Source organism: Leucopleurus acutus (assembly GCF_964270905.1).
Source record: "Leucopleurus acutus genome assembly, chromosome: 17".
NCBI lineage: Eukaryota > Metazoa > Chordata > Mammalia > Artiodactyla > Delphinidae > Leucopleurus > Leucopleurus acutus.
This window is the reverse complement of record NC_139159.1, coordinates 18,090,141-18,105,399: the sequence shown is the minus strand read 5'-3', so window position 1 is coordinate 18,105,399 and position 15,259 is coordinate 18,090,141. Positions and strand designations below refer to the sequence as shown.

Genomic DNA, 15,259 nt, shown 5'->3' with positions numbered 1-15,259 from the left:
AAAACATGCTCAACGTCACTAAGCATCAGGAAAATGCAAATCAAAACCACAATGAGATATCACCTCACACCAGTCAGACTGGCTATTATCAAAAAAAGAAAAGAAGCACAAGAGTTGGCAAGGATGTGAAGAAACTGGAATGCTTGCACACTGCTGGTAGGAATGCAAAATGGTACAACTGCTCTAAAAAACAATACAGAGATTCCTCAAGAAATTAAAAATATGGGCTTCCCTGGTAGCGCAGTGGTTGAGAATCTGCCTGCTAATGCAGGGGACACGGGTTCGAGCCCTGGTCTGGGAAGATCCCACATGCCGCGGAGCAGCTAGGCCCACGAGCCACAACTACTGAGCCTGCGCGTCTGGAGCCTGTGCTCTGCAACAAGAGAGGCCGCGACAGTGAGAGGCCCGTGCACCGCAATGAAGAGTGGCCCCCGCTTGCCACAACTAGAGAAAGCCCTCGCACAGAAATGAAGACCCAACACAGCCATAAATAAATAAATAAATAAATAAAATAAAGGGCCACCCTGGCTACTCTTTAAAAAAAATTTTTAAAAAATTAAAAATATTACTACCATATGATCCAGCAATCCCACTTCTGGGTACTTATCCAAAACAATTGAAATCAGGATCTCAAAGAGATATTAGCATTCCTAAATTCATTGCAGCACTATTCACAATAGCCAAGATGTGGGAACAACCTAAATGTCCATCAACAGATACATGCATAAAGAAAATGTGGTCTATACATACAACGGAATACTATTTAGTCCTAAAAAAAAGGAAATTTTGCAATATGCTACAATATGGATGAACCTTGAGGACATTATGCTAAAGGAAATAAGCCAGTCATATAAGGACAAATACTGCCTGAGCCCACATATCTAAAATAGTCAAATTCATAGAATCAAAGAGTGGATGGTGGTTGCCAGTGGCTGAGGGGAGAGGGAAACGGGGAGTTACTAATCAATGGGCATAGAGTTTCAGTCAAGCAACTGAATAAGCTGTAGAGATCTGCTGTACAATTTCATGCCTGTGGTCAACAATGATGTACTGTACACTCAAAAATTTAAGAGGGTAGATCCCATGTAAAATGTTCTTACCACAGTAAAATAAAATTTAAAATACTGTATGAATACCAAAAAAACTCCCTATAATGTAAACAGATTAGTATTTTAATGCCCTTACATTGTTAAGGTGGAGGTTGAAGGTAGTGAATTACTTTAAACTGTGGGGAAGGGGGTGAACTCCCCAAAACATATTTTCATAAAATTACTTGTTCCATTTTCATACTTTTTAACCTGTTCTTTTCTACATTGCTCTTCCTTTCTATATTCTCCTCACCTCTCTGTATGTTCCATTGGTTAAAAATAGAAAATACACATCAAGTACTTAGAATTCTAGTAAATGGTAAGTGACTGAATACATGAATGAATGAGTTAATAAACAAATCTTCCTAAATAAGAAGTTTCAAGAAGGATGTAGAAGAGCTTATAAAAGCACTGAGGAGGAGGGGAAAGAGACTAAACCAGTATTATTTAATTTGCTCCTGAATGCAACCCTTAAAATTAATGTTAACATCTCTCATTCAATGAATTGAGTTTGCCTGCAATAAAAGTCTCACAGAATGAGCTATATTAACAGTCATTTCATCGAATCATGGATGTTCACAAACATCTGATGCAAAGATGTTTATTCCTGTGTGGATTATGACCAAAGGAAAACCTGCCCAATTTGCAATAACATGGATGAAACCTGAGGGCACTGTGCTAAGTGAAATTAGTCAGACAAAGAAAGACAGGGAATTACCTGGCGGTCCAGTGGTTAGAACTCCGAGCTCTCACTGCCGAGGGCCCGGGTTGGGGAGCTAAAATCCTATCAGCCATGTGGCACAGCCAAAAAAAAGACAAATACTGTATGACTTCACTTATATGTGGAATCTAAAAAACAAACACACTCAAAAGACAAAAAATAAACTCACAGACACACAGGCTGCTAGAGGGAGGGGGTGGAAGATTGGAGAAATGAGTGAAGTGGGTCAAAAGGTACAAACTTCCAGTTATAAAATAAATAAGTCATGGGGAAGTAATGTACAGCATGGTGACTATGGTTAATAATACTGTTTTACATATTTGCGGTACGCGGGCCTCTCACTGTTGTGGCCTCTCACGTTGCAGAGTACAGGCTCCGGACGCGCAGGCTCAGCGGCCATGGCTCACGGGCCCAGCCGCTCCGCAGCATGTGGGATCTTCCCAGACCGGGCCACGAACCCGCGTCCCCTGCATCGGCAGGCGGACTCTCAACCACTGCGCCACCAGGGAAGCCCCCTGTTTTACATATTTGAAAGTTGCTAAGAAAGTGGATCTTAAAAGTTTTCACCAAAAGAAGAAAAAAATTCTAACTATGTGAGGTGATGGATGCTAACTAGCTTTATCGTGGTGATCACTTCACAATATATACAAATATCGAATCATGTTGTATACCTGAAACTAATATAATGCTATATATCAATTATATCTCAAGTAAAAAAATGCTCAGAGGTGACTGAATAAATAAATATTGTGCATCTATTTACTGAATTAATATACAGTCATTAATATGAATTTTTATGATATTTAATGTTATAGATGTTTATGGTATACTATCAAGTTTAAAAAATGCTGGTTACCCAACAGTATATACAATATGGTTCTACTTTTACTGTTTTCAACATATATCATTATATATCTAAAAGAATATTTACCAAAATATCAGAATGTTCATAGTGGTTAACTCTTAACTGTGATAGGCTTATGGTGCCTTCTTTTCTTTTTTATTCACCTATATTTTTGAAGGTTTGCATAATTAATATACTTATTAACTTTCTTACCATGAAAGGTTGACATGGTATTGAAACGTGGGCACTTCCATATGCATTACCGAGCACAGTGCAATGTGTCTCTTCTTTCTCAGTGATAAGCTTGTAGAAGACCCTCAGAGCAAGAAAACCAAGACTCTGGAGCAAAGCCGGGAACACGTTAAAAGCAGTGAATCACCAGGGCCATGTTGTATGTCATAAGGGCAATTCTCTATTTTCAGTTAAGTTTCCCACATGTCTGAAGTTGGTCTGATTATGATGAAACCATCGACAAGTCAATGCAATCAGACAAATGTTCAGAATACCCCTATGGGTGCTCAGTGTTAAGCCAGCACCAGAGCAAGGCAGAGTGGGGTAGGGTGGAGTGAGGGCAGAGCATAGAAGTGTAACCTTAATCTTTATGTCAGGAAGCCTAAGATTTTTCTAGGAAGACGAGACCACCATACATTAAAAAAATTAGATGTAAGGATCAAAAGATCACATAACAGTACATAGCATGTGACTTTTAATTTACTTGCAAAGGTTGGGGAACTAACAGAAAATAGCTTTATTACTTTAAAGTCACCATGTTTATGGTAAAATTCTACATTTGGTTTATTAAATACCAAAGAAAGCAGTGGCCAGGTTCAGCAAAAGCACAGTACAAGAGCCTCCGGTTTCCCCTGCAACCACAAATGTCAGCATTGTGAATCCATCATAGCACTTTTTCCCACTGAGCTCTGCCTCAGAATCCTTCTTAACCCAACAGTCCAGGCAACTGCAGTTGGCACAGGAAATGAAACCAGTGCCACCCTGAGTGTTGGTATTAAGTACTATTGGAGATCAAGGGAGGAAGCATTAGCTGGAGTTGAACCACCACAGCACTTCATTTTACCTCTTTAGCAGAATTTCCATTACATAAATATGCAGTTCCTTCTGACAGGAATGCCCTGTCCTCATCGGTCTAGAAACTCCTTGTCTGCCTTCAAAATGTATTCAAATATCAACAATGCTGTTAAGCCTTCCTTGACTCCTCCACACCTCCCCAGCCTGACAGCCACAAACACACTATCATTCACAGTACTTGATCATCCTTCAATGGTCATTTAAAATGTTTACTACAGGGCCTTCCCTGGTGGCACAGTGGTTGGGAGTCCGCCTGCCGATGCAGGGGACACGGGTTTGTGCCCCGGTCCGGGAAGATCCCACATGCCGCGGAACGGCTGGGCCCGTGAGCCATGGCCGCTGAGCCTGCGCGTCCGGAGCCTGTGCTCCGCAACCGGAGAGGCCACAACAGTGAGAGGCCCGCATAGCGCAAGAAAAAAAAAAAATGTTTACTACAATTATTTGCTTGCATGTCAGTCTTCCTCATAAAAATAGCACAAACCTTGAGGGCAGGAAGCATGTCTCATTCATTTTTCATGTCTCTTGCGCACAGCACACTGTAGATAATAAATGTGTGTTTATTCACTTCTGCTTAGCACCAAATATTGCTCTAGGCACTAGAGAAACAATGAACAAAACAGGCAAGGGCCCGGCTCTTGATAAATGGACACTCTAATATAGAAATCAAACAGGGCCATGAGAGAAAGACTGAGTGTACGGTGGGGACGGAGGAGTTGGGGGTGGCAATGGGTAGAGACACCTCAACTACAGTATCCAGTAAGTGAGTGACAGAAAGCAACCAACCCTGTGAACACTGTAATCAGGAGTACAGACTCATAGGTGACAATGACTTTGACATGTTCAAGCAACAAAAACAAACACACACACACATATATACACAAAGACCGTTACATGAGATACATATAATAGACAAAGTCACAGAGACAGAGAGTAGAGGTTACCAGGGACTAGGGGGGAGGGAGAAATGGGGAGTTATTGTTTAATGGGTACAGAGTCTCTGTTTGGGATGAGGAAAAATTCCAAAAATGGATAATGGTGATAGTTGCAAAGTGATGTGAATGTACTTAATATCATTGAATTGTACACTTAAAAATCATTAAAAGGGTAAATTTTATGCTTGTTATATTGGTAATACAAACAATAACCGTAATAATAATATAGGTCAGTGTAAATGGAAAATAATGAAGGAGGGTGGGAATCATGGGAATCATAGGAATCAGACAGGTAGGCAAGGGCCACCTCAAGGGGTCTTGGACGCCTTGGTACAAAGTTGGGATTTCACTCTAATTGTAGTGAAAAGCCACTGGGGGGCTTTAAGCAACTGAAATAACATTATATAACATATTTACATTTTTAAAAGATCTCTCTGGTCTCTATGCTAAGAACTGATTGTATGGAGGCAAGAATTAAAGTGGAGAAAGGCCAATTTAAGAGGATGTTGCAGAGGCCAGAGAAGAGACGAAGGTGACATGAGTGGTGAGCAAAGGACAGTGAAAAGTAGTTGGCTTTAACTATTTACAACAGCCAAGACATGGAAGCAACATAAATGTCCATCGACAGAGGAATGGATAAAGAAGATGTGGAATATACAATGGAATATTACTCGGCCATAAAAAAGAATGAAACAGGGCTTCCCTGGTGGCACAGTGGTTGAGAGTCCGCCTGCCGATGCAGGGGACACGGGTTCGTGCCCCGGTCCAGGAAGATCCCACATGCCGCGGAGTGGCTGGGCCCGTGAGCCATGGCCACTGAGCCTGCGCGTCCGGAGCCTGTGCTCCACAACGGGAGAAGCCACAACAGTGAGAGGCCCACGTACCGCCAAAAAAAAAAAAAAAAAAAAAAAAAAAAGAATGAAATAATGCCATTGTGGCAACATGGATGGACCTAGATATTAGCATACTAAGTGAAGTAAGTCAGACAGAGAAAGACAAATACCATATATCACTTATATGTGGAATCTAAAAAAATGATACAAAGGAACTTATTTACAAAACAGAAACAGACTCACAGACATAGAAAACAAACTTATGGTTACCAAAGGGGAAAGGTAGGGAGGAGGGATAAATTCGGAGTTTGGGACTATATATAAAATAGATAATCAACTGGACCTACTGTATAGCACAGGGGACTCTACTTAATATTCTGTAATAACCTATATGGGAAAAGAATCTGAAAAAGAATGGATATTTGTAGATGTATAACTGAATCACTTTGCTGTACACTTGAAACTAATACAACATTGTAAATCAACTGTACTCCAATATAAAATAAAAATTAAATTAAAAAAAAAAGTAGTTGGGGAATTCCCTGGCAGTCCAGTGGTTCAGACTTGGTGCTTTCACTGTGATGGCCTGGGCTCAATCCCTAGTCAGGGAACTAAGATCCCACAAGCCACACAGTGTGGCCAGGAAAAAAAAAAACAGTAGTTGGCTTTAGAATATATTCTGGGGATATTAAAAATGGAATCATCGATAAATACGATGTAAAAAATAAGGGAGATAATTAAGGATACCCCTGGTTGGGGGGTAAGGAATTAGGTGGATGATGAGATAGGGAAGATTTAGGAAGAAACAGATTTGGAAAGGAGTATAAAAGTCCTAGTTCCAAATGGCTCTTAGACTTCCCAGTGGCCATGTTGAATTTGTAGAATAAACAAATGAATCCTGGTGATATGTTTAGTTATCCCTCCTACTACACATAAGTAAGACAAAAGCCAGAAGTTCCTTGAAGATACCAGCTACATCTTAACATAACCTTTGCATTCTCAGTATTCCTCAGCATAATAAGGAAACCTAATGCCTATTAAAGACGTAGTAAACAGGATTAAATTCAACTGACTTGACTAGGCTCTGTACGGGAGGCAGGACTTTTGATGGACCTCAGATGTTTCCATGAAACAGAAAGATGGACACGAATATTTCAGTTTAGAGAATAGTACACATATATATCAACGCAAGTATAAATAAAGGCCAGTAAAGAGGCTGGCCTGCTTGGAGTTGGGGGGACACTCAAAATGTCAAGATACACTCACTTAGCTGAGAGGACCATGCTGGAATACTTCCAGAACCGGACCCCCCCTCATCGCCTCCAATGCTCCCCCTCTGGTCCAAGTCACCATTCTCTCGCTCGCCTGGATTATTGCAACAGCTTCCCAACAGGTTGCCTGCTTCCACTTTTGCCGCCTTACAGATTATTATCAACCCAGGAGCCAGACCAGGCTTTACTCGTAGTAAGAGATAAAGTCGTTCCCTGACCTACATGGCCCTCACCCTCTCCCCATTCCCTTCTATGTCATCTTCTGCTACTTCCCCCACGCTCATTCCATCGCAGCCACACTGGCCTCCTTGCTATCCCTCCATCACCAGCCACGTTCCCACCTCAAGGCCATTGTGCTTGCTCTTCCCTCCACCCCTTCCGCTGGATATGGGCGTGGCTCACTCCCTCAACTATTCCTGTCCTTGCTAAACAGTCACCTTCTCAGTAAGGCCTTCCTTGCCTGTCCTAATTTAAAATGCAACCCCCATCCCCATCTCTGTACTCTCTATCCCCTCCCCTGCTTTATTTTTCTCTCACAGCAATCACCACCATTTGACATGCTGAATATTTCACTGATCGAAACTCCAGGAGGGCCGTGACTTTTTTTTTTTTTTTTTGCGGTACGCAGGCCTCTCACTGTTGTGGCCTCCTCCCGCTGCGAAGCACAGGCTCCGGACGCGCAGGCTCAGCGGCCATGGCTCACGGGCCCAGCCGCTCCGCGGCATGTGGGATCCTCCCGGACCGGGGCACGAACCCACATCCCCTGCATCGGCAGGCGGACTCTCAACCACTGCGCCACCAGGGAAGCCCCGTGACTTCTGTCTTGTTGTTCACTGCTAGATAATATCCTCAGTGTCTAGAACAGGCACATGACAGATTCTCAGTGAATATTGGTTTAATTAAATAATCCATTAATTCCTTGAGTTTCAGGACTAGCCATAGCCCAGAAAAAGGTTAGAGCTGAGTCTCACAACTCTAGGTTACAGGACGGTGTATGTCCAGGGCTCTGTGGACTGACTCAGACAGCCACATTTTCTGCCTTTTCCAAAGGTGGAGGATAAAACAGCCAATTCTTGCCATTTCTGTATGTTACGCGCTGAACTGTGTTCTCCTTAAATTCATATGTTGAAGTTCTAACCCCCAGTACATCAGAATGTAACTGTCTTTGGAGACAGGGCCTTTAAGAGGTGATTAAGTTAAAATGAGGTCATATGGGTAGGCCCTAATCCAATACCGTTGGTGTCTTAGAAGAAGAGGAGATTTAGACCTACAGGGAGTCACCAGGAATGAGTGCATACAGAGAAAAAGCCATTTGAAGACATGGCAAGAAGACAGCCATCTGCAAGCCAAGGAGAGAGGCCTCAGAAGGAAATCAAACCAACTGACCCTTGATCTTGGATTTCCTGGCTCCAGAACTGTGAGAAATAAATTTCTGCTGTTTAAGCCACCCAGTCTGTGATGTTTTTTATGGCAGCCCTAGCAAACAGGTATACCGTGTATGCCCAGTAGCTTGGCCAAATGGGAATCATCCTCACAGAAAAGACTGAATTGTCGTCACCAACTTCCTGACAATAATACCCAGAGGGATCAGTGCTTCCCACAAATGACGCGTTTCCATCTCAGTCAGGATGGATTCTCTAAGGCAGGGAAAGGTTGATGTGGCAGGGGCAGGGGAGAGGGGCATGGCAGCAAGCAGGGTCTCGCTTAGCTGTATATCCCACCTGCTCTCCACGGTCCCTATATCCATGGGGCAGCAGGAAAGGACCACAGAATTTCTCAGCATTGGAGAGAAACAGATAAATTCTCTCCTCAAAAATCAAATCAGAAGACAAATTGAGTTAGTGTTACTGGAAGATTAAAAGCTAAATAATAATATGAAGTGTTATATAAATAAAGGGCACAGGAAATACAGCACAGAGAAGGTGGCATAATCAGTGCATGGAGCAGAAGCGCCAAAGAAGTGGAGAGAAGAGCGCCGAGTGCACTGAAGAGGGCCTGGAACAGGGCAGTGTAAACTGACCTTGCGGGGTGGGGAATTTTCAGGGAATGCAGCATAATCACAAACAGAAAAAAAAAGCCACCAGCCTGAGACTAGTCATACACTTAGGTCTTGTTCCCACATCTGGCAATTACCATAATTCCCAAGAAGTAACTTTTTTCTTTTTTTTTTTTTTTTTTTTTTGCGGTACGCTGGCCTCTCACCGCTGCGGCCTCTCCCGTTGCGGAGCACAGGCTCCGGACGCGCAGGCTCAGCGGCCATGGCTCACGGGCCCGGCCGCTCCGCGGCATGTGGGATCCTCCCGGACCGGGGCACGAACCCGTGTCCCCTGCATCGGCAGGCGGACTCTCAACCACTGCGCCACCAGGGAAGCCCCCCAGAAGTAACTTTATATTAATATTTGCCAGAGTGTATTTGCAGGATTGTAAACACACACTCAAAAAGTAAAACAAAATAAAACTGAAAATCGGGGCATTAAACAGGTTTCTTGATTGCAGAACTTCTCAGAACTCAAAGTACATTTGTAAATCTCCCCCAAATGATTAGACCATAAATCCTTTTTTCCCATGAGGATTTCAGCTAGCAAGTATTTTCGGGAGCATCCCCTTAAACCTTCCTGATACCACTAGTGAGTAGAAACCAACCTATAGTGAGCAACACAACGCAAGCACCAAACCAAAGCAGTAGTCAAGCCCCGAAGCTGTGCTTTCAGACCAGCAGATATTTGTAGAGGAAGAGGGAAAACCAAACCAAACAAGATGACACAAAACAACAGTGATCCAACCAGTAAATAGCATTAGAGTGTGGCTGATTTTTTTTTTTTGATTTTTTTTTTAAGTAATCAATATTATTGTTTCTATGTGGCTCTGTGCTAAAAATTTTACCTCAAAACAATCCTTGTAAAATGGGTTCGGAAATCACTTTCACTTTACAGATAAAAAAAGCTGAGGCACAGAGAGGCTCAAGACTTTGCTCAAGGTCACACAATAACGGACAGAATCAGCCTTACATCCAATTAGGGAGGTAATTCCAAGAGCCTTCAAAAACCACAGCCTGAAACACAGAGCACCTGTTATACACCCAACATAACGTTGAAAACAAAAAATCATGGCCTGGGCTTCCCTGGTGGCGCAGTGGTTGAGAGTCCGCCTGCCGATGCAGGGGACGCGGGTTTAAGCCCTGGTCTGGGAAGATCCCACATGCCGCGGAGCAGCTGGGCCCGTGAGCCATGGCCGCTGAGCCTGCGCGTCCGGAGCCTGTGCTCTGCAATGGGACAGGCCACAACAGTGAGGGGCCCGCGTACCGCAAAAAAAAAAAAAAAAATCATGGCCTGGAGCTATAATCAATTCCAAGCAGCATTTAGGACTGTTCTACCTTCTCAAGAAGACCCGGTCAGTCTTGGGGCTGAGGCAAAATCTCAGAAGCAGATAGTTCTGCCCAAACTGGGAAGAATCTGAAACTGGGTTCAAGGTAGAGATAGCTGACCACAAGAAAGGACAGAAGCACTTGGAGGTCAAGTGCAACACAGTTCAGAGACCTGTGAGGCCAGTGACGGATCGAGAAAATCCACCCAGGGCAGGAACCAGACATCACTTTTGCTGCCAGCAGCCTCCCCAGCAGCCGGAACATACGGTCATTTCCTGCATCCCGGCGACAGCAGAAAAAGGTTCCTGTGAAAACTTGCCCTTGGAACAGTTCACATTATGAGTACCTGCTTTTGCCCTCGTACTTACCACAGTAGGAGTACCAAACACTTGTGTCAGAGGAGTTACAGATCCAGCGTTTCTCTGCAGGTTCAGTAAATGTGGAAGAAAACAGGGCGGAAAAAAGCATAAATGGGAACATGATTCAGTATCTTCAAAACTTTAAAAATGCAAGGACAGTCAGTAACTAATCATCAGACTCTTCCTTTTTAATAAGTAGAAAAAATTTAACTTAGTCATCAGTCACATGATTTCTGAGTTCCTATCCGACTGTTTCCTCTTTTGAACGTGTGTGTGTGTGTGTTTAATATCTGAGCACTTGCTGCAAGAGGAAAGGAAAATGATTCGGAATGTACTCTTTGCGAACACGTGATACAAATGAGAGCACAGAGCTTTAAAAACAAAATCAGGTATTTCCCGATCAATAGTAAAGAAACCAGCCTGTAGGTCTTCTTTAAAAGATCAAAAGACTAGCACTCTTTATCCCTCTGCATTGCTATTCTCTCTCCCACAAGTTTTTTTTTTTTTAAACCCTAAGCACCCTCTCCCATTCCTTCTTTCTTTATTTATGGCCATGCCGCTGGGCTTGGAAGCGTGGGGTCCTAACCACTAGACTGCCAGGGAATTCCCTCCCACAAGTTCTTTATACAACAGTTCTCACGGCCAGAAAGCAGAACCTAAAGCTCTGAACTGAACAGGCTCACACAAAGTGTTTCTGCTCGGCAACAGGTTCAGCCAGAGGGTAGAGCCCAGCTGGATGAGACCCCAGACACAGGACATTAGCTGTAGTTCTGCATGGTGGGCGGGGGGGTCTCACCAGGCTTGAGAATGCATTCACTTTAGCAAATTACAGGTCCAGGGAATACCTTAAAATGGTCATTATTTTGTGTGTGGAATGTATTTCATTCCAAAACTCTCACTTTGTTCTAGAAAAACAGCCACCCCTTTAGGTGCTTTGCTACCTGAAATTCTTTAAAGGACATGGTCTGGGATTAGTAGCCAAAAAATAGCATGGAGTTGGGGCCTTAAAAACCTACAGGTTTAGAGGAAAATAATCATATTCGTAAAAGGTTTTACTAAAGAACTGTACTACTTTCCCATTTTTTTAAGGTAAATATCCATGGGGTGGGGCGTAGTCTGGGGAAATGGGGAGTTGCTCAATGGGTATTGTTTCAGGTTGGCAAGGTGAAAAAGTTCTAGAGATCTGTTGCACAGCAATGTGAATACAGTTAACACTAATGAACTGTACACTTAAAATTGGTTAAGATGGAGAATTCCCTGGAGGTCCAGCGGTTAGGACTCCATGCTTCCACTGCAGGGCACATGGGTTTGATCCCTGGTCAGGGAACTAAGATCCCACAAGCTGCCCAGTGCAGCCAAAAAAAGAAAAATTTTGTTAAGATGGTAAATTTTATGTTATATGTATTTTACATATTTTTTAAGTGGGGGAAAAAAAGAGGACAAATCCATGAATGCTTCTAGTAGTCTCAAAATACCATTTCCCACTAAAAGGAACAAATACTCTAGAGAAATTACTGTTTCCAGGTCTGAGGCAGAAAAGGTTCAAGATGAGCCTAAAACATCTTATCATATTAGACACCCAATTTGATGACAGTCCCATTGACCAAAGATGGGTTTCCTATTGATGCTGTAACAAATAACCACAAACTTAGTGCCTTAAAAAAAAACAATACAAATGGGGAATTCCCTGGCAGTCCGGTGGTTAGGACTCTGAATTTTCACTGCCAAGGGCCCAGGTTCGATCCCTGGTTGGGGAACTAAGATCCCACAAGCCATGCTATGCGGAAAACACACACACATATGCACAATACAAATGAATTCTCTTACAGTTCCGGAGGTCAGAAGTCCGAAATCAGTTTCAATGGGCTAAAAGCAAGGAGTCAGCATACCTAGTTCTTCTGGAGACTCCAGGGGAAGACTCTGTTTACTTGCGTTTTTCAGTTTGAGAGCTGCAATCCTTCCATTCCTCCATCTTCAAAGTTCAGCACTGTCATCTCTGCTTCCATCGTCACATCGCCTCTCCCCTGATATCCTGCCTCCCTGTTATAAGGGCCCTGTGATTACAGTAGAACCATTTGGATAATCCATGATAATCTCCCCAACTCAAGATCCACCTATAAAATCCCTTTTGCCATTTAACATAACATTCACAGCTTCCAGACATGAACATTCAGCCTACCTGTAGACTATTACGATCATTAATAAGATAGTAACTGCGATGAACTGAAATACATCAAATATATTCAAATCAATCAGCTCATAATAATTTTTTTAAAGTCTAATCAGCAGATGATGCTAGGAAACCAACTCTATTTTGAAAACTGATAAAGGGAAAGAATCAAGCATTTATCCCGACTTTTCTATAGAAACTGAACTACCGGTAACCAAATAGTACAGAGAGGCAAGTTTCCCTTGCCTTCTCATACTCTTTTCTCTACTTTTAGAAGTATTTCAGCTAATATATGAAAAAGGAATGATAGAATATAACCATTTTGCAACACCTAATGAATTAGTAAACGTGGGCACTGAGCATTAGTAGTCGCTAACGTCACAGAGAGAGAGACAGAAAGACATTGTATTCTTCTTGATGGGTGAACATGGTGGTAGCCAACCTCCAAGATGGCTCCCAATGATCCTTACCTTCTTGGTATGCAAATCCTTGTGTAGTCCCCTCCAACAATGTATAAGGGTGACTGTGTAACTAAGAAAATATTGCACAACGATAATGTGCAACTTCCAAAGTAGATCATAAAAGACATTTTGCCCTCTATCTTGCTCTCCTGGATCAATTGCTCTGGGGGAAACAAGTAGCTCTAAAGAGAGATCCATGTGGTAAGAAACCAAGACATCCTCCCAAAAGGCCAGCACCAATTTGTCAGTCATGTGAGTGAGCCACCTTGGAAGCAGTTCCTCCTGCCCCAGCCCAGCCTTCAAATGACAGGAGCACCGCCTGATATCTTGACTGCAACCCCATGAGAGAACCTGAGCCACACCCCCTCAACTAAGCCATTCCCAAATACCTGACCAACAGACACTGTGCAATATCATAAATGTCTGTTGATGTTTTAAACCTCTAAGTTTTAGGGGCAGTTTGTTATGCAACAATAGAAAAATAATACAAACAACATCAGCTACGAATCAGTCTTGTCCAAAATAATCAAACCTCAACCTGATAAAGCCTCAATTTATAACAAATACAGTAGACAGACAAACATGTTAAACTACACCTTGGGGATATAATCAGAAAATCTAGACCATGAAAACATATATAGAACAAAAAACTCAGTTTCTTCAACAGATGATTTGCAAAGGGCAGGGGGTGGCGGGGGAAACAAAGTGAAAGAGGGAATTCCCTGGCAATCCAGTGGTCAGGATTCCATGCTTCTGCTGCCGGGGGCCGGGTTTGATCCCTGATTGGGGAATTAAGATCTCACATGCCATGTGGCAGGGCCTAAAAAAACAAAAACAAAGTGAAAAATATAGAAGGGCCCATATATTAGAAGTCTTAAAAGACACTTAGAAAATAAGTGTGAATAAGGTGGGAACTTTAATTAGATCTTAATCCAAACAAAATGGGGGTGAAAATTATGAAACAATTGGAAATTTGAGTAGACTGGATATTTGATAACACTGGGGTCAAGGGCAGCTTAGGTATTATGATGGTATTGTTATTTTTTTAAGTCTTTATCTTGTAGAGTTACAAAATTAAATATTTAAGAAAGAAATCTTATGATGTCTGGGATTTGGTTCCAAATAAAAGTAGACGGCAAGTGGTCTAGATGAAACAATGAATCTGGATGACGAGTCACTTTTTCTGAAAAAATCAGAGTACAATTTTAACGAATGTGTCCAAGCTAAGGCTGTCATTCATACCTAATGACCGTTTTGTTACTTTTGCTTCCAAAAGCTGAAGTCTTTCAGTATGACGTAATCTACGTTGAGGAAAAGGATTATATCTTATCATCAAAGGGTACACTATCTGATGTAACCCAGAGGTCCAAGGGGATCACCCTGCCTTTTGGGACTCAAATAAAACTGACTCAATATCCTTCCCATAGGTAGAGGGAGACTCACCACCTTCCTAATCTTTCCAAGATTACTCTGCCTGGGGAGAGGGTGGTTAAGTAGCATGGAAGGACGTGCATATATTTCTTACCTTGGCCTGAGCTGTTTCTGCGGACTTATTTCAGTGATGAACCATTATGGTATCCTACGCATGCTGATCCTTTTCTACATCTTGGTCTCACTCCAAATCATGCCCTTGAGAAGTCATCTTTCTCATGTAGTATTTTAAGCCTTTTTTCTTTTCTCTAAACAATTGAGGAATTATTGATACTCATAAAAATAGGATTTTCACTCCACTCCACAGGTGACAAAATGGTTGCATGGCTATAGGACATTTAAAGAAAGAGACAGGATGTACTAAAAACAAGTTATGAGAAAACTGACCCTTGAGAGAAAACTTTGACATGTTAACAACACTGTTTTCTTCTAATATTTATCTAACATTTGATAATGAGTATTTGATTATGGAATAATCGTTTTTTTTGTGGTACGCGGGCCTCTCACTGTTGTGGCCTCTCCCGTTGGGGAGCACAGGCTCCGAACGCGCAGGCTCAGCGGCCATGGCTCACAGGCCCAGCCGCTCCGCGGCACGTGGGATCTTCCCGGACCGGGGCACGAACCACTGCGCCACCAGGGAAGCCCTGGAATAATCTTTCTACAGAAAGATATAAATCACATTAACTGCTAAGATAGCAA

The 15,259-nt window shown here is 42.5% G+C and overlaps 1 protein-coding gene across 1 annotated transcript in view; it reads right to left on the bottom strand.

Moving 5' to 3' along the window:
• LY96 (lymphocyte antigen 96) overlaps nt 1–11,079 on the bottom strand; it is a 30,646-nt gene extending 19,567 nt beyond the window's left edge. Inside the window, exon 1 of the mRNA XM_082859025.1 lies at nt 10,508–11,079. Within this exon, the coding sequence (XP_082715151.1) occupies nt 10,508–10,619 (112 nt within the window). The 5' untranslated portion in view covers nt 10,620–11,079. The remainder of the gene's footprint in view (nt 1–10,507) is intronic.
• Between the last annotated feature and the right edge of the window lie 4,180 nt (nt 11,080–15,259).